This window comes from Panthera uncia, assembly GCF_023721935.1.
Source record: "Panthera uncia isolate 11264 chromosome A1 unlocalized genomic scaffold, Puncia_PCG_1.0 HiC_scaffold_17, whole genome shotgun sequence".
Taxonomy (NCBI): domain Eukaryota; kingdom Metazoa; phylum Chordata; class Mammalia; order Carnivora; family Felidae; genus Panthera; species Panthera uncia.
The window spans coordinates 99362830-99383187 of record NW_026057577.1 but is presented as its reverse complement, the minus strand read 5'-3'; the positions used below and the strand labels follow the sequence as shown (position 1 = coordinate 99383187).

Genomic DNA, 20358 nt, shown 5'->3' with positions numbered 1-20358 from the left:
CTGTTTGGGGCACCTGACTGGCTCATTCTGTAGAGCGTGTGACTCTTGATCTCAGGGTTGTGAGTTTGAGTCCAATGTTAGGTGTGGATATTACTTAAAAATAGAATCTTTAAAAAAAAAAATTGTTTAAGATCTGTGTAGTGCCAAAGAAGAATGAATCTACATAGGAATTTATAATTTCAGCCTTTTTAAGAATGATTTGTAATATTTTTAGATATTAGGAGTTAGTTTTAGACATGAAAAAGTCGGAACTAAATAGAGTATCAGTATTCATGGAAAGATGAGACTGATTTATGTTAGAATAGTAATAAGTTTGTAGTTTTTTAAACACATAAAAATTTGTATTTTAAATATGTACTATACTAGTATTTAATGATGTTATGACTAATTACCTGAAAATGATTCTTAACAGTTTTGGTTTTAGCTTCTTAGAATAATTAGAAATACTCATTAAATGGGCCTGTTTCCATAAAAATCTGTAATCATTTTTAGGATTCCCACTAAATAAAATTGGAGTCATTTATATTTTTATTTAAAAAAATTCTTAAGCCTAAATTCAGGAAATTACTTCTCATGTTTAGCTGGGTATATTTATAGGAATTTGATTTTAGATACCTTGTGGAGAGCATTCCAGAAAGAAGGGATGTGTTTCAATTCTTGGACCTGTTAAATTAGCTTTTCTGTCACACCTACCATTCCACTCAGCTGAAAAAGTTGATCCTATTTTGAATTCTTGTGTCTTTATTAGGATCCATCAATTAAAGGAACCTTTCACTGGTCTGGCAATGAACAGATGACTAAGTATGAAATGGCATGTGCAATCGCAGATGCTTTCAATCTCCCCAGCAGTCACTTAAGACCTGTAAGTACATGGCGTTTTGTTTTGTTTTGTTTTATTTATTTAAAAAATGGTTTTTTTTTTTAATGCTTATTCACTTTTGAGAGAGCATGAGCGGGGGAGGGACAGAGATGGGGGGATGCAGAATCCGAAGCAGGCTCCAGGCTCTGAGCGCTCAGCACAGAGCCCGTTGCGGGGCTCGAGCCCATTAACGGTGAGATCAGGAACTGAGCCGAAGTTGGACACTCAACTGACTGAGCCACCCAGTACGTGGCATTTTAAAACCTCACTTGTTGAAAGCCCAGATCTGTCACGATAGTATGTATTGTTGATACAATTTTTCTTGTTGCTTTAAAAATATTGAAGGACTTTATTTTCTAGTACTAATTAAAGTTCACTTTGCGTGTTTGCTGGTGGCTTATATTGTTACTTATCTCTAAATCATCATGTACAAGGAAGCCCATGAGTACTGGTGAAGTTTATAGAAAAAGTATTGTCTTAATTGTTTATTTGTATATTTTTCCAGGAATCAGACAGATTTGCAGTAAGGACAGAGTCAAATAGAGAATATAAAACCTCAACATGGGCTTTTTACTTATTTCAAATATTTTTGTTTCTGTTTTTCTTTAAAGATAACTGACAGTCCTGTCTTAGGAGCACAACGTCCAAGAAATGCTCAGCTTGACTGCTCCAAATTAGAGACCTTGGGCATTGGCCAGCGAACACCATTTCGAATTGGAATCAAAGAATCACTCTGGCCTTTCCTCATTGACAAGAGATGGAGACAAACGGTCTTTCATTAGTGTATGTGCAGTTTGCTTTTTTTTTTTTTTTTAATTGAGAAGTACAGTATGTGGCACTTTTTAAAGAAAAAAGGAAATAGTTTTGTATGAGTGCTCTTTAATTGTGACTCATGATCTTTCAGGTAAATGATGCTCTTGCACTAGTGAAATTGTCTAAAGAAACTAAGGGCAATAATGCCTCATTTGAAGTAATGATTTTTCTGTTTATCATTTTGTTTGCTCTGGCTTAACTTTGAGTATAGTAAATTATGATTCTTAAATATTTACGAGCCAGGATGAGACAGATCTACTGTAGACTTTTTCTTGGATGAAATGCATTGTTCATTCCTATAACCTCTACATTTTCAGGACTTTTGCAACTGTCGACCCTTTTATGTTTTAAAGTGTGTTAAGCAGTATGAAAATCATTGGTGTTCATTATTTGCATTGCTTGAGCTCTGATCAAAATGTTTGAAGAAAGAAACTTTATTTTTGCAACCTAAGTACAGTTTTTAAGCTTGAGATGTTTCAACAAGTTATGTGTAATTGGAACTCCTGCAGCTTGATGCCTCCTGCTTTTGTAGCAGTGTATGGTGAGCACTTGACGGGGAGAGTATGTGTGAATGTGTATGTATTTTTTTAATATGTGTAAAACTGTCCTTTTCACTCCATGTCACTAAGTGATATTTCATATCTGTGGTTATACTAATAAACATGGGCCTTGTAAGTCTTCGGGGCCATTCACGAATAATAATAAACATGTACTGCTGGCATGGTAATGCTTAGTTTTCTTTTATTTACTTTTTAAATGTAAGGACCGCACATCTAAACTCATTGTTATTTTGTTGCTTGCATTTTTAAAAATTACGTTCTTGTGTTAAATCTGATGCAGATAAGAAAATATAGTTACTATCGAAGTTTATAAACCAATAACGAACACTGGTGAACTCACCACTTGAGATGCAGAATGTTACAGATATTGTATCTACTTTTGCCAACTGATTGTTTTTTAACTAAACATAACTATGTAATCTTGCTACATATTTACATAGAATGTTCCTTCTGAGGAATACAGAGTATTTGAATGTATTATCTATACTAAGTAGTATTCAGGTGACCTTAGCCTCAAGGATATTTTTGGTCCTTAATAAGGATTCAGAATGGTGGAGTGACTTGTAAATGCCTTGACTTCAACTCAAGAGTCAGTGCAAACCCTGGTTTACATTTTCTGATTTCGCTTCTAGAATATCCTTTCCCTAGGTTATGATCGTATCCTTCATTGGACAAAAAGTATTTGTTTCTAAGTTCCTAATTACTTAGAGTTTTAGTTTAGAGAGAATCCGGTTTGGGTAATTTGGTTAAAGCACCAATTCCCAAACCATGTTATATTTTCAAATTAGGAAATTTTAGAGATATCTGACCCCTAACCTGGACCCACTGAAATAGAATTTCTGGAATTGAGGCCTGCTAATCTAGTTTCAAATTTTCCCTGAATGCTTCTAAAGTAGCCAGCCTGGCACTTAAATTTAAGCACCCACCTAATTAAAGCATTTTTTTTGTTACTTTCACAAAGTACGAAATTGAAAAGTTTCAGAGTAAAAAACCTTTCTCATTCTTCTTTAGCTACTGACTTTCCATCTGTGGCGGAACCCAATGTAGATCAGATCCTTGTATGTTTCTGCAGACACTCTGTATCTGTAAGAATACACTCACTACCTATGTGTGTGTACATACATGTATGTAATTGTCCCTTCCTACAAATAGTAGCTAATACACATTTTTCTGTACTAAATTAAAAAAAAATTAATATGTCTTTATTCTATATTATAAAGAATGTCTATATTTGGTTTTGTTTTTGTTTTTTTTTACAATTCACTGTGAAATTTTGATCTTTTTTTTTTTTTTTCTAAGATTTCATTTTTAAGCAATCTTTACGACGTAGGGCTGAAACTCACAGCCCTGAGATCAAGAGTTCCATGCCCCTGCCGAATGAGCCAAGCAGTTCCCCTGAAATTTCAGTCTTAAGGAAAAGTTGCCAGAATAGCACAAAGAAAGTCTGTATCCCCCTTCATATTTCCCAATTATCAACATTTAGCCACATTTATCCTATCATTTTTTCTTTCTCTAACACAGAGTATGGTTTTTTCCTGAACCATTTAAGAGTAAGTTGCAGACATGCCTTTTAATCATCCACTTAGTATCTAAACGTCAGTGTATAATTTCTAAAAATCAGAATGCTCGTCTACTTAGCCCCATAATGTAACCTTCAAAATCAAGAAATTAATATGGATACATTATTACCCAGTCCACAGACCCTGTTCACATAAGTTGTTCCCAGTAATGTCCTTTATAAGTCTATCCAATCTAGGATAACTCATAGTATTTCTTACCGTTTTTCAGCTTCAACCTGGAACAGTTCCTCAATGTTGTTTTCTCTTCATGATCTTGACTTCTGACATCTCTCCGTATAAGAAACTAAATTCACATTGATACTTCCAATGCCAATATTGCCCCACAGGGTTTATTTTAGCTTTCTTTTTTTTTTTTTCCTGTGTTTGTAGCTCCATTCTCTGACAGAAACCTAGCTCCACTGTTCTTAATATGCTTACTAATTGGCTCAAGTCACCTATAAGAACCATTCTTCTGGGGGTGGCTGGGTGACTCGATTGAGCGTCCAACTCTTGATTTCAGCTCAGGGTCGTGATCTTGCAGTTTGTGAGTTCGAGCCCTGCATCGCTCTCTGTGGTGGCAGCACCAAGCCTGCCTGGGATTCTCTCTCTCTCTCTCTCCTCTCTCTCTCTCCCTCTATCCAAATACATAAATAAACTTAAAAAAAAAAAAAGACAATTTTTTTGATTAGAACAATTCTGATCACACCAAGTTCTTCTGCTACCCTCATCATAGACCTCCATGAGCCAGTTGCGCATGCCTGAACTCTAGGTCATGCCTGTTTGAGGCCACCCCGTCCCTCCCCCAGCTGATGAGGCACTGCACCAACAGCCACAGAAGTACCACGTACATGCAGAGCACCAAAGAAGGAACTAGGTATTCTTCCATAGCCATATATATTCCATTCTATCAGTGAATGAACCAGAATTGATTTAATCTGTTTCTTGATGATGTGCTATAGGTTGTCAGAATTTTAGAGCATGCCTTCAGTGAGTCCAGTGTATAAAGCACTTAAGTTTGTGAGACCTTCTTTTCTACTATATATCCACAGATTATACCTGTAAGCCCACAGGTATATTCTGGAGGTACCGGATATATCAGTCTGTGGAATAAGAATACATTCAGAAAAAATTCATTACCAAAATAGGAAAAGAGCTTGAAATGGATCTGAGTGTATGAAGAAAAGTGGAAATAGGAAACATCCAACTGTCCAATAAAACCTTTAGGAGAAATTACTGTTGGAGTCTAAATTAAATTATCTCTTTGAAAACCAAATCATACTTAGCAGTAAATAAGCCAGATTTAATTCAGTTGTGGAGGTTAGTCAAGAGAGAATTTTCTGGCTTGAGGGCAGTATTAATGTAGATGAAGAGGAACCTTCAAATCTGGATTTCAATGTGGTTCTAACACTTGCTCCTGTCAAATTATTTTTCCTTTGAGTTCCAGTTTCTTTTTAGAGTTAAGTGGGAATAATACCACCTATTTCACAGGTCTGTTGTGGAAATGCCTAAAGCACAGATAATTAGTAAAAGCAGCAGTGGACTCAACCAAGTCCCTGGGGGAAGAGCTTGGGAGTGTGTGGAGGAACCTATGCTTAGACACTCTGTCAGCTGCACTTTCTGACATAAGACATAGGAGTTTCCCTCCAGAAGTAGGATTACGAGTAGTTTTTTATTAGTGGTTTTTTATATTTTCCAAATGTATACAGTGAGCATATGCTTAGTATTTTGGAAATACATTTTAAAAGATTTTTTTTTTTTTAGTTTATTTATTTTTGGGGTGGCACGAGAGACAGAGAGAATCCCAAGCAGGCTCATTTTTGCTATCAACCCAGAGCCTGCTGTGGGGCTCAGTCTCAGAAACCTTGGGACCATGACCTAAACCGAGATCCAAGAGTGGATGCTTAACTGACTGAGCCACCCAGGTGCCCCTGAAAGATGTTAAATAAGATAAATTATTCTTGTACCCTGTTTAGTGTAACAGCTTCTGAAGTTCTGTATTTTGCCACACAAATGCAAAATACTTGAATTTATATATACTTAATTATATCTCTGGAAATTGGATAAGTTAAAATTCCTGTATTTGCAGTGATTTATTTTGAAGTTTTTTACTTAAAGTAGGCTCCATACCCAACGTGGGGCTTGCATACATGACCCTGAGATGAAGAGTTCATGTTCTACCAACTGAGCCAGCCAGGTGCTCCCCCTGTCCCACTTTTTAAAAATTGTTGTGGGGTGGGCTTTTTTTTTTTTTTTTTTTTTTTTTTTGCAATTGGCTTAATATCAAAAGATGGCCATAAAATTGCTCAGCTCATTGCCACAATTGTTTTGCTTTCCATGGATCCCATCTTCATTCTGATTTTAGACAAACATACAACATATTGAATAATTTTAATTTTCCCCCAGTTAAAGAACTCAAAAAAAACCAGCCTTTGAAATGTAAACTTGGTATAGAGGTTTCAAAATGTTTTTGTTTTTTGTTTTTTTTTTTAAGTTTGTTTAATCTCTCTACCCAATATGGGACTTGAATTCACAACTCCAAGATTAAGAGTCATATGCTCTTGTGACTGAGCCAGCCAGGCGTCCTGGTTATAGAATGTTTTAATGTGAGATGCTAAAACTTACCCAGGATAAGTTAAACACTTGGGCATGTTGACGGTCTGGGAATAATTTTTTATTCTCTCCATCAGGCTTTATGTGCTTAGTACATACTAAGTTATTGGATAGTTGAAAGGGTGATGAGGGTTCTGGCCTTTGGAAGTATTCTAGAGGAACTAGAGGACAAGGATGGATGATGGAAAAAGTCTGAAATGGCACCGTTGTCTGTCTAGTTTGATTACATCTCTCAGCAGCATGAGGGATAATCATCTTTAAAAATGTCAAACTCAAAGCATTCTTCATTACTGTTAGTGATTCATCATAGATCCATATGATCCACTTAAGTCAGCTAAACCAATTTAAGTTAAGATCATCTCCAGGTACAGATGGGCTTAGCAGGCCCAGGTTATTTATTTAAAAATTTGAAGGGTTAAGAAACCTAGATATGAACTTTGGTAAATAGATTGGTTTCATCCCAATCTTAGAATTGACATTAAATTGTTCTAAATTGTGATAAGACATACATACAAAAGTGCTTAAAATGTGTATGCAGTTTAAAGAATAATGATAAATACCATACACAACAACCCAGGTTAAGAAATAGAACATTACGGATCCCTTAGCAAGTCTCTTATACAGTAGTCCCCCCTTATCTGCGGTTTCGCTTTCTGTGGTTTCAGTTACCTGCAGTCAACCGCGATCCAGAAGCAGATGATCCTCCTTCTGACATATGGTCAGAAGGACAGTAGTAGCCTAATGTTACGTCCCAATGCCTACGTCATTCACCTCACTTCATCTCATCACATAGGCATTTTCTCATCTATCATCACAAGAAGAAGGGTGAGTACCGTACAACATTTTGAGAGAGAAACCACATTCACATAACTTATTTTACAGTATATTATAGTTCTGTTATTAGCTATTGTTAATCTTTTACGTTGCTTATTTCTAAATGAAACTTTATCATAAGTATGTATGTATAGGAAAAACTATATAGGATTCAGTACTGTCCACTGTTTCAGACATCCACTGGAGGGTCTTGGAACGTATCCCACGTGGATAAGGGAAACTACTGTATGCCTTTCTCCTATTCTACGTGTATTAGGGTTCTCCAGAGAAACAGAAACAATAAGGTGTGTACATATGTTGAGAGAATTTATGATAATGAATGGACTCTACGATTATGAAGGCTTGCAAATTCAAAATTGGTAGGGTGGACTGGCAGGCTGGAATCCAGAAGAGTCAATCTTTCAGTTTGAGTCCAAAGGCAGTCTGTTGTAGTACCAGGAAGAGCTGATATTGCAGATAGAGTGTGAAGGCTGTCTGCTGGTCACTTGAATTGAGGCCCACACACATGATGGAGGGCAGTCTGCTTTACTCACTGTCCACTGATTTAAATATTAATCTCCTCTAAAACACCCTCATAGGCAGCTCTTTCCGCCCATGGGTCTTGTCCCCCTGCTTTATTAAAATCACCTTTTTGCACCAAATAAATAAATAAATTAAATAAAACACCCTCCCAGAAACACCTAGAATAACGTTTGCTCTGGGCACTTTGTGGCCTAGACAAATTGTCACAGAATTAACCACTACAGTGCCACTTCTCCTTCCAGAGTTAACCATTATACTCACTTAAAAAAACTTTTTTTTTAATTGTGGTAAAAATACACATAACACAAAATTTGCCATCTTAACCATTCTGAAGTGTATAGTTCAGTAGTGAAGTATATTCACCAACAAAGTTATAGAACTTTTCCATCTTGTAAAACTGAAATTATGTCCATTAAACAACTTCCTGTTTCCTTTTCCCCGTGGCCCTGGGCAACCACCATTCTACTTTCTCTCTTTATGAACCAGACTATTCTAGGTACTTCATATAAGTGGAACCATGCAGTATTTGTCTTTTTGTGACCAACTTCTTTCACTTGGCCTAATGTCCTCAAGGTTCATCTGTCATAGACTCTAAGTCTAAGTTCTCTTTTGGCCACCAGAAGAGTGGACTCAGGATTAAAGCGAGAGATGGCTAATGTCCGGGAAAAGACAAGAACCCTGAATAAGGGTCCTTGCCCCGTTTTTATTAGGATCAGAAGGCTTACAAACATGGCGATGGACGTGCACAAAGGGACAATGAATCTGTGAATATTAACTTGTGGATGTGAGGGAAAGGGGATCTTGAGGATATTTGTGGTTAGGGGTTTGGGTTAATACAAAACAAAATCCGGGCGCTGGGCAGTTGGGAGGAAGGTTGTTCACAGCGGACATGAGGTAGCACCTCTGTTTATCTTAGCTAGATGGGGATGAGACAGATAGGGGATATAACCTCAGGGTTGACAAAGCACTTTTTCTTTTGTTAACCATCTCCGCTCTGGGCTGCTTTGCCTGCAGCGCAGCGGTCCGGTCCATAGTTTAATTCACCAATTTACCTAACCTGCCCCTATGCTACTGTGAAAGGAACTTTTCTGTTATAGTACTAAATTGGGGGTACTTCCACCCTGAACATCTAATCTTGTTTATTTCCTATACCTGTGTAATGGGCACCTTTGTGCCATTTCTATTTCAGGCCTTTGCCTCTCCCTCTGTCTTTTGGGGGCTCTGCACCCCCTCCCTATTTTGGGTGCCTTTGCACCTCCCTAATCCTGGCACCCTTGCACCTCTTGGGGTGCCAATCTGGTTTACCCAAACTCGGGTGTGAGCATTTTATGACTTTGTATTTCTTTATGCCTTGTCAACCCATTGGTGTAAGCCCAGGGGATTCCTAAGCTTATCCCCCACATTCAGCCATGTTGTAATGTGTCAGAATTTCTTTTATTTTTAAGGTTGAATAATACCCCAATGTAATGTATATGCCACATTTTGTTTATTTATCCATGGATGCTTCCAACTCTTGGCTGTTATGAATAATGCTGCAGTGAACGTGGATGTCCTGTGTTGCTTCAAGACCACACTTTCACTTCTTTTGAGTACATACTGAGAAGTGGAATTGCTAGATCATATGGTAATTCTGTTTTTCAGTTTTTTGAGGAGCTGTCATACTGTTTTCCATGGTGGCTGTGTCATTTTACATTCCCATCAATAGTGCACAAGATTTCCAATTTCTCTCTTTTTTTTTTTCCCAAAACTTATTTTCTGTTTTTTGTTTTGTTTTGTTTTGTTTTTAATCTTTATTTATTGAGAGAGCAAGAGCAAGAAAGAGAGTCCCAAGTAGGCTCTGCACTGCCAGTGCAGAGCCCCTTTCGGGGCTTGATCTCAACTGAGATCATGACCTGACCCAAAATCAAGAATTGGGCACTTAACCAACTAAGCCACCCAGATGTCCCTGGAAGCCTTATTGATAACACAGCCGATTAATATGTATTTTGTATGTTACAAATACAAACATGTATGTTACAAACGTGTATGTTACATGTTTTGTATACTGGATTCTTAAAATACAGTAAACTAGAGTGAACAAAATGTTTTGTAGATAATGAGGAAAATATATTTATAGCACTGTACTTTAAAAGCTATAAGGGAAGCTAGCCTTGGGGGCTGGTGGTGGCACTCATAACTACCCAGGAATTCACTCACACCATCCTGTTCTACTACGTTAATTAGATCTTGGAGATTCCATAATTAGTAATTGTTGAGGGCCTTTGATAGAACCAAGTTTACCTTACATATAACAGGCTTTCTTAAGATTGTGCAATTCATCCAGTAGAGATCTAGTCTCAAGATACAGGTTAAGCAGTTTTGGGTTCCTTGCTAGATGATGTGAGTTCCCTCACAGTTCAGAGTTCCTGTGATTAGCATTGAGCCTTCATAAATTCACTTAATCCTCCCCTTTTCAGTGCAGTTCCTCCATCCTCACCCTGCCCATCTCACACCCTTCCAGTCCAGTCTCTCTAGAATAGAAGTCCAGTAATCTGGGGGTGTTGGGGAGGGGATCAGGGAATCTAATTTAACCCACTTCTCTTTACTCTTCCCCTTCCCTCTCACCTAGAATTCAGAGTTATCTATCTGGTCCTGAGACTTTGAGGATTTTTAGAGTAAATTATGTTGGTTCTCAGCTCTCCCAGCCATTGGCTATAATTCAGTTTTGGGAGGTTGGTTAAATTGTTAGCTATTAGTCCTCTTTGCCTTCTAGCTTCCAAAATTTTTTTTACTGTTGTCTGCTTTCTTGTTCTCTCCGTCCTTGCTATCTTGACTTTTGTTCAAAAATTTCTTTCACTGGGATTTTGGGAGGAAACAAAATTTGATACGTGTCTTCCATCCACTATCTTAAAATGGAACACCTTACTTGTATTGATTTTTATAGGCTTGGATCATGAATCTCTTCCTGACCCACTTTATGAACTGAACACTCTGTTTTCTTTAGCTTAATGCCTCCATAACAGATTTTGTGATGTCCTGGCTCACTTGAATGGCTATTCTTTGCCATGTGTATTTGGGAAAGTTGATTAGCTTCAACAGGAACAAAAGTATCTTAGATGAGTTTATCCATCATTTAATATAAATGAAGCACCAAACTAACCATTTTATTTTTGGTTATTAATATTGCCTGCATTCACCTAGAAAAGGTGATGCTGTTGTTAGTCATGATTCCTATTGTATTTGGACTGTTTTTTAGTTGAAAAGACCTAGAATTCTTTGAAGTCCTGTGGACCTCTTATTACAGAATGCCAAGGCTAAGCTTTAAAATTGAGAAACAAAAGTTCTGTTCCTTCCAAGAGCAGTTCTTAGGAGCAGGTTAAGCAGCAGGGCATCTTAACAGTGTTGATCTAAAAACAAAGCTAATAATTTTCATCCTTTACCCAATGTCCCAATCAGTGTCCTTAAGTTAATAATGCCAGCTTCCTGAAAGGACACTAGGTTCTTTGTTTTCCATTTGTGAGATTATAATTTAATTTGATTTTACCAAACAGTATTTGAATTTCCATTGCACAGGGCTAAATGCTGTATGATAATACAATTAATATTAAATCTGTTGTTGGATACTTCAAGAATGATCTGGATATATAAAAAGGATGTTACAGAGGTACCTGTCTGGCTCAGTCAGTAGAGTATATGACTCTTGGTCTTGGAATCGTGAGTTTAGTCTCCACGTTACACATAAGAGTTTACTTTAAAAAAAAAAAGTAGGATCTTATACTATATAGACAATGTGTTGATTTTTCTATGCAGCTTTAACAAATTGCCACCTATCTAGTAGCTTAAACAACTCAAATGTATTATCTCACAGTTCTGTAGGTCAGAAGTCTGACAAAACTCTCCCTGGGCTAAAATCAAAGTGTTTTCAGGCCGTATTCCCTTCTGAAGGCTCTAGGGAAGAATAAGTTTCCTGCCAATTTGGGTTGTTGATAGAATTTAGTCCCTTCTTGCTAGTTGTAAACTGATGGCTGTTCCCAACTTCTAGTGGCCACCACACTCCTTGGCTTGTGGCCCCCTTCCTCCATCTTTAAAGCCTGTCACAGTGGATTGAGTCTTCATGTTGAATTTTTCCAGCCCTCTGTGTCCTCTTTGACTGGGAAAGGTTCTCCAAATTTAAGGAGGCATATGATTAGATTGTATATCCCCTAATATCCAGTAATATCTCCCCATCTCAAGGTCAGTGGCCTTAATCACATCTACAAAGTCCATTTTGCCATATAAGGTTCTGGGGATTAGGGTGTAGACATCTGTGGGTGACCATAATCCTGCCTGTCATTAAACCACAGTTTTGTTCTGTAACTAAAAAGTGAAATTATTTAGAATTGGCAAGTTGAAAATGCAAGTAAAAATGTTCCCTTAATGTAAATAAGTGTTCCATCATTTACTTACATATGTTAAAGGAGGGTAGCAGAAACAACCACCTTTTGGGACACCTGTATGGCTCATTCAGTTGAGCGTCCGACTTCGGCTCGGGTCATGATCTCTTGGTTCATGGGTTTGAGTCCTGTGTAGGGCTCTGAGCTGACAGCTAGGAATCTGGAGCCTGCTTCAGACTCTGTGTCTCCCTCTTTCTCTGCCCCTCCCCTGCTCATACTCTGTCTCTTTCTCCTTCAAAAATAAAATAAAATAAAATAAAATAAACATTAAAAAAAAAAAAAAAAAAAAAGGGAACCACTTTTTAACATTTTTTTTTCCCCTCCCCATATTTGGTTATTTTATTTTTCTTTAATCTTTATTTAATCTTTGGTTAAGATTCTTGAGAATAACAAAGACTATCCTTTTGTCCTTTCATAAATATTGACTGCATCTACTCCCAAAGTGACAGCCATTGCAATGGGGCAGATAAAAATGGTGGGGACATTTTCTTTTTTCTATTCTTAGCCACTGCATGTAAGGGAAGCCAGATTAAAATGGAGATACTGAATGGTTTAGGAGGCAAATGTTGCCTTTCTTTGCTCTTACCCCAAAACTTCAAAAACTTCAGTATGTGATCCTAAGACAGACTGGCAATATTGTCTACTGTCTTTTATCATGCTCCAAAAAGCAGTTGATTATCTTGGAAGGGCTTCAAAAGCAATTAAGAAAATCCCTTATGTCAAGTTACATTTCAGACAGGACAAATTAGATGTATGGGGAAATGTCCTGATAAAGTACTTGAGAAATAATGAATCCGTGTACAATTTGTAATTGCTCCTGAAAAAAATTTACAACATAAAAGAGGCTGTTAACCTGAGACTGGAACCTCAGAGATGTATTTTTTTTTTCATTACAAATGCAAATGCCTTATGAAACTGAGCCCAGAGCATTTTAAAATGTCCAAAATGTAATTCAAAACATTGTTTATTACATCTCTTTCTGGGCTCTTCACTGCATCACAAGCTGCTTTGTAAATGCTGATTTTTAAGCCAGCAGGTCTGCAATGAAAAAATGACCGATTTGACTTCCTAATGTGGAACAGGCCCTACAGGGCAGCTCTGTGCCAGAATAAAGGGTCAGGGTCAACCGCAGTGCCACAAAAGGGTGGTGATGGATGGTGACTGAAAAGACATTCAGTTATGTGTTTGCAAGATTGTTGTCTTTGGTTTTTACATTATGTATTAAAGATAAATGATCTTTAATCTACATAACCCTATCCCCGTGACTACAGACCAGCTCCATGGATGGCCAGTAATGAATTAATAGGGTCAGAGGTTGGTGGATTGGGTGCTGGAGGCTAGGGATACTCAGTGAGAAATAGGTATCATCTAGATAGAGTACTTTTATCACAGCGCTGAGAAATTCAAACGCAATTTCCTTCCCTTATGAACTGCTATTCCCCTGTGAATAAAATGATTTCAACTCTTCAAACTACTTGGATTTTATCCTCAATTTCCTAACTTTTGAAGTATGAGTGTGCCCATTGCTAATTTTCCCCCAGTGATAAACATTAGCAAGTGGGAAGTTATCTAGGGTTATTATACAATATTTATAGACCACTTTTTATTTGTGAAGTGTTTGAAGGTCTCTTAAATATGAACTGTTTCCAAATAACCTTGGGCTCATTTTTCATCTTGATCCAAATCCCATGGAAGCAAACCAATCATGAAGCTCTGTAAAAAGTCATTGGGAGCCCCAGGCTCAGAACCCAGCTGTGGAGCACGAACTATTAGGTTCTGTGCTGCTGGAAGCTTTGAGTAACTGAGCCACAGGGGCTGATGCTCATTTAGGAATCAAAGTTGGTGCTTTGTTTCTGGAAGCCTTTGCCTGAGCTGAGGAAGGTGGACTAAATCCCTCATAGGAGTTCACATTGTGTAGACTTTACTTTTTACACAATTGCTTTTGAGATCATTCAACAAAGTGATGTCTTTTCTGTTTAAAGAACAGGGAACAGGAACAACAAACCAATGAAAAACAAACTTCAGGGTATTCCTATCTGCAGGACGACTCTGATTTCTAAGTTTGTTTTCATTAATGTTCTCATCCACTTTCATCGGTTCGTGTTTTCTCTTGGTAAGCTTTTCCCCGCTCCCATCCTCAAATCCCATCACAGGTACATACCTCATTATTTCTAACTCTGATGTGCCTTCTTCTGATTTACAGCTTGATCATGTTAATTTTCATCTATCATCAAAGTATGATTGTCCTGACTCTCTCCAGAATCAGCATTTGACATAATAATAGTAAAAATACTTGCTAAGTACATTTCTAAGTGTTTTGCTTGTATAAGTCCATTTAGGCTCAAAATAACCCTCTGGGGTATTTACTGTTCTTGTGCTCATTTTACACATGGAGGAATGGGAAACACAGTGATGATAAGCATGTTGTTTAAGCCTTGCAGCCAGCAGTTGGTAGAGTCAGGGTTCCTGCCCAGGTGATCTGGCTCCAGAGCCCACACTGTTCACTTTTGCTTTTCACTGGCTCTCATAGTGGGGAGAACATCAGCTTTAGGTAAGATAGACCTGCGCTTACAGGCAGATCCTGATACCTATATTGGCTGTTTTGCCTTGGGAAAATTAAGTCACATCTCCATGCTTTAGTTTCCTCAGCAACATATAACTATTTGTGTGTAGAAAACAGATAATCCTCATAAGCTTTCATGGCCATAGTAGGTGCTTGAGAATGTTAACATGCAGCAAACCCTTTCTCACCCTCAATGTTCTCTCCACTATGTAATTTGCAAGTGACATCGGTTGATTTCTGTATGTTACTGGGAAAAATGGTTCAATACGATTCCTCTCTCTGAGATAACTTCAGGCATCATGAACTTTTCAGACTGGCACTTTTCACCCCTTCAGTCCATGTAGGCAAGGACTACATCTCTGAAGTTGTACCAAGTTACATGTTCTTACATGTACGGGTTTTTGATCTGAAACTTTAATATTTCACTTTACGTGTGCTCTTTGATATGATCTTCAGAAAATGTTTTGAATGAAGAAATGAAGTGGAGTAGCAACCACCTGCTCGTGGGTTTCTATCATATCACGAAGAGCTGGTGGGCTGGTCCACCAAGAATGGCAATGACCCATGGCAAATGCTCTGGCAGGAGTCAGCATATTCCCTGGCCATGGGGCCAGCTGTTTCTAACTGTACACTATGTGGTGGGAAGTTCCCTCTCCAAGCTGGCCCGTTCCTGGGAACCACACGGGCTATTAATTTTACAGTGGCGGATATAACTGCAGATGTCTGTGTGTGAGACTGGGTTGCAAAATAAACCTGATGAATTTATCTTTTCTGTGACTTATCACAATAGCAAGTAGAATGCATAAACTCTTGCCAAATCAGTTATACTTTTTTATATGTGATAAGAATATGAGAAGAATATGGTTGAATTGTATTTAAGTACTTCCTCAAATAAGCCCTCACAATGTTTTTATTAATCATTTGGACAAATTTCTCTCTCTGCACCCCTTTCTTTACATGGCTTTACCGTATGTAAATCTGATCATGTTCATCCACAGATGGATGTGGGTAGTATGTAATTTCCTGGGTATGTGGCAATATCACAAAGAAGGAAGCATAACTCTTGTCCTAAAGGATCTTGAAATCTAATAAGAGCCAAGAATCAAACATGTAAAGATGCTACACAGTAAACATTAATATTTTTGGAATAACAGCTATTTGTAAACTACCAATTATTTATGTATCCTTCCAGAGATAGCTTGTGCTATGAGCATATGTTTATATACATTCTCCTTTTTAAAAAATATGGTTAAGAGCATGCCGTAATCCTTAGGTTCCTGGCTGTTTTTTCACTGGACAATATATTTTGCAGGTCATTTCATAGATGCACACATATATATGCTTCATTATCTTTAATAGCTTTGTAGTATCCCATTATATGGAAACCAGTTCTTTTCTTTTATTATTACATAAGTGTTTTAACTCCAAACATGTACATCAAACTTAATCACTTACCTGAGCCTTGGAGTCTTAAGGGAAAAAAATTTAAACACAGAAATTTGGAACTTTATTGAAACAAGTTTATATCTTTTCTCTATTTTGAAGGTGATGACATTTATTTGGATATATATTCTGGCTTATTTGTTTAAAAAAAGCAGCCTCGGGGCGCCTGGGTGGCTCGGTCGGTTAAGCGTCCGACTTCGGCTCAGGTCATGATCTCGCGGTCCGTGAGTTCGAGCCCCGTGTCGGGCTCTGTGCCGACAGCTCAGAGCCTGGAGCCTGTTTCAGATTCTGTGTCTCCCTCTCTCTCTGCCCCTCCCCTGTTCATGCTCTGTCTCTCTCTGTCTCAAAAATAAAATAAACGTTAAAAAAAATTAAAAAAAAAAAAAAAAAGCAGCCTCATTAAACCGTAGTCATATCAACATACCACACAACTGTTAAGGGGTTCTGTGTGTGGAGAATTTGTTGGAGTAATTTTTTGTGTGTGTGCCCTCCCTGGAGTAAGTTTTAGTAAAGTGGTGCCCTCATGTATCATGGCCACCAGTAATAGTAGATGTAATTCCTACCCTACTGCTTTACCCACATTTGAAAGGAAGGCTTTGGTTTCCTCACTCACTGTAGGTTTAAAAATTTATTCTATTGTGGTAGGAACACTTAGCCTGAAATCTACCTTCTTAATAAATTTTTAGTTGTACAATATGTTATTGTTAATGTTGCACACTGTATAGCAGATCTCTAGAACTTACCGATTTTGCATAATTGAGACTTTATGTCTATTGATTAGCAGTTCCCCATTCTGCTGCACCCTCTCATCCCCAGGCCCCGGCACCCACCATTTTACTCTGCTTCTGGGAGTTTGACTATTTTAGGTATCTCATACAAGTGGAATCATGCAGTATTTGTCCTGTAACTGGCTTATTTTACTCAGCATTATGTCTTCAAGGTTCATCTGCTTCATATTGCAGGATTTCCTTCCCTACTTATTTATTTATTTAGGAGATAGGCTGCTGAAGGGTCAAAAGAGAAAGGAGAAGGAGGGAAGGATCCCTCTGAAGGGCAAAAGTAGAAATTCCTCACCCTTCTGGGCAAGAGTAGTTCAGTGGGTTCGCCCTGGGGCTTTGGATCTGCATGGAGGAGTAAACTTGGCTGGAGGTTGTCAGTTTCCCAAGGAGTACTAGAGTTAGTCCACTGAGGGAAAGTCCCAAGAAATTCTCAGAGAATCTGGGGGACATCCCCGGGCTGGCAAAGGCTCCCTGTACGGGCCACTAAATGTGGGGCAACCAGTTGGGTGGAAGCCTGCAGTGTAAGAATTTACCCAAGGCAGAACAAAAGAGATAGAAATTTATTGAATACACAGCAAGGAAGTGGGGGGCAGGACAGCAAAGGAGAGACTGTCTGTCCCTTCTTTTTTAAACCTAAATACAATTGTATTGCATATATATATGACATCTTCTTTATTCATCCATTGATGGAAGCTTAGGATGTTTCCATATGTTGCCTATTGTGAATGGTGCTTCATTGAACATAAGAGTGCAGATGTCTTTTTGAGATCCTCGTTTCAGTTCTTATAGATAAATACTCAGAAGTGAGATTGCTGGATCACAAAGTAGTTCTATTAATTTTTTGAGGAATCTCCATACTGTTTTTCATAGTGGCTGCCTCATTTTATGTTCCAACAACAATGTTCTAATTTCTCCACATCCTTGCCAACACTTACTTTTGTTAGTCTAATAGTCATTCTAACAGGTGGGAGGTGATCTCATTATGGTTTTGATTTGCATTTTCTGATTATATTTTTCATATATCTGTTAGCTATTTGTGTATCTTTGGAGAAATGACTATATAAGTCTTTAGCCTATTTTGAAGTTGGGTTATTCATTTTTGTTGTTGTTGTTGAGTTGTGTGAGCTCCCTATATATTTTGGAAATGAAACCCTTGTCTGGTATATGGTTTACAAGTATTTTCTCTCATTCTATAGGTTGCCTTTTCACTCTGTTGTTTCCTTTTCCTCACTCTAGTTTTTGCTGTTGTTATTTTTTGTTTGTTTGTTTGTTTGTTTTAGGGCAACATAAAAGAAGATATGCTTAGCAAACTTTAGTAATTTTCACATTTTATTCAATAATAACTGATACTTATAATTATGTTTTAGGGGTGCCTCGATGGCTCAGTCGGTTGAGCTTCCAACTTCGGGTCTCAGGTCATGACCTGATGGTCTGTGAGTTTGAGCCCCGCATCAGGCTCTGTGCTGACAGCTCAGAGCCTGGAGCCTGCTTCAGATTCTGTGTCTCCCTCTTTCTCTGACACTCCCCCATCCATGCTGTGTCTCTCTCTGTTTCAAAAATAAAATAAAACATTAAAAAAAAATGTTATAATTTTGTTTTAGAAATTCCAAGATGCCGGTATTACTTTTGAGGAAAGATGAAATTCATGCTAGTTTTTTTTCTTATATATATTTTCTATATGTTTCCTTTATTTTTACCTATATATTTTTTTAAAAAATTTTAATGTTTATTTATTTTTTGAGAGAGAGAGAGAGAGAGAGAGAGAGAGAGAGACGGAGTGCAAGTGGTGGAGGGGCAGAGAGAGAGGGAGACACAGAATCTGAAGCCCTGAGCCTGACGCAGGGCTTAAACTCATGAACTGTGAGATCATGACCTGAGCTGGAGTCGGACACTTAACTGACTGAGCCATCCTTGGGCCCCTACCTATATTTTATTCTAAATTTTTCTTATGCACTTAGTGTTGTACTAGGTGCTTTACATGCATTATGTCATTGAATTCTCACAACACATGAAGTACATATTCCATTTTTACAGATGAAAAAAGCTCAGAGAGACTAAGTAACTCACCCAAGATTATAGAGCAAATGGCAGAGTTGGAACTGAGTTCTGTTTGTATCCAAAGTCCTATTATTTCTGTCCTAATCTTTGAAAACTGTGGGTCTGAATAGCATACCCATGAATGCAATTGTTTATGTGTACACCTACTTACAATGTTAACTAGAAGAGTGCTTATCCATTCTGGGTGGACTTTTCTTGTAGATAGAGGGTTTAGACCCCCACAGTGTAACATCCTGCTCATTTTTTCACCTTGAAAATCTTTGGCCGGCACTACCAACAGGTAAACAACTTGATTTATATGAATTTTATCTCATCTCAGATTTGCCTGTTTGGGGATGGAAGTGATGAAATGAGACAGAAGAGTGAGTTGATGGAAAAGTCATTGTATAATATTCACTATGTGCCACACTAAGCAAAGAACTTTGTAGATGTACCATGTGGTAGAACCCTATCTGTATCATACTAAAGCCCACTTTTCTTGGGGAAAATCCATTCCATGTGGTTCTTAGAGACTGAACTCCTCCTCCCTGCCTGTCAAGGAGTGGTCATTTGATCAGTACTTGGGCAGAGTACCCCATTTCCGTGGCCAAAGGGATTGGATTAGAAATGGGCATATGATCCAGTCTGTGTTAATTTAACCTCTTCATGGGACTTTTGCTGTGACTATCAAGAGTTTTCTCTTTCCTCTTAGGAAAAATAGTTGTAAGGGTAAGCATTAGTGGCCATCTTGGCCACCATGTGTAGGCTAGAATGTAGTCTAGGAATGAAAGCTGAGAAAAGCAGAGCCAAAAGTTTGAGAGAAATATTTGAATTCCTAATGACATCAGTTGAAACCTTTGATTCAGCTATGCCTGAAGCCAGTCTCATTGCCTGGAACTTGCGAATGACATGGGACTCCTTGGAGCAATGGCATATTCCAGGGCTGGAATTATGAGATGCACATAGGTGCCAGAAAATAAGAAAGTGATCAAAAAATAACAGGGGCATGTCAAAAAGACATAGGAACCAACGTGAAGACTATCCCAATAGCCACATCTAGGACAATTTTAGCATAATAATAATAATAATAATAATAATAAATTATATCCCATAGAATAAATATTTGTGAGTATGGACTTACAAATATTTCAATAAACTATTTAAATTATTTAAGTAAATAATGGAATAAACAAATAAATCAGGGAAATGGGTCAACTCTTTCTTCACAGTAGAATTCCAGTTAATAAATATAGGATGCATGGTGGAAACAGAAGTTTACCATTTGCCAAACACCACGCTAATAATTGTTGCAGGCAATAATCATTGGTGGAGACTAAAATGAGTGAAAGTGTGATGAGAAAAAACGT

At 37.8% G+C, this 20358-nt stretch overlaps 1 protein-coding gene across 5 annotated transcripts in view; it reads left to right on the top strand.

The window, feature by feature from the left end:
• The window catches only part of MAT2B (methionine adenosyltransferase 2B), a 148421-nt gene that overhangs the window by 15482 nt on the left and 112581 nt on the right, over positions 1-20358 (top strand). For 2 of the 5 annotated variants that reach the window (XR_007461405.1, XR_007461406.1), the window contains exons 6-8: positions 749-862; positions 1471-1642; positions 7067-7226. Coding sequence is in view for 3 of the 5 variants with exons in the window: in XM_049647820.1 (XP_049503777.1) it covers positions 749-862; positions 1471-1641 (285 nt within the window). In the remaining 2 variants the exon portion in view is untranslated. Of the gene's footprint in view, positions 1-748; positions 863-1470; positions 2503-3243; positions 6766-7066; positions 7227-20358 lie in introns of those variants that run through there. The other 3 variants (XM_049647821.1, XM_049647819.1, XM_049647820.1) reach the window with 2 other exon arrangements.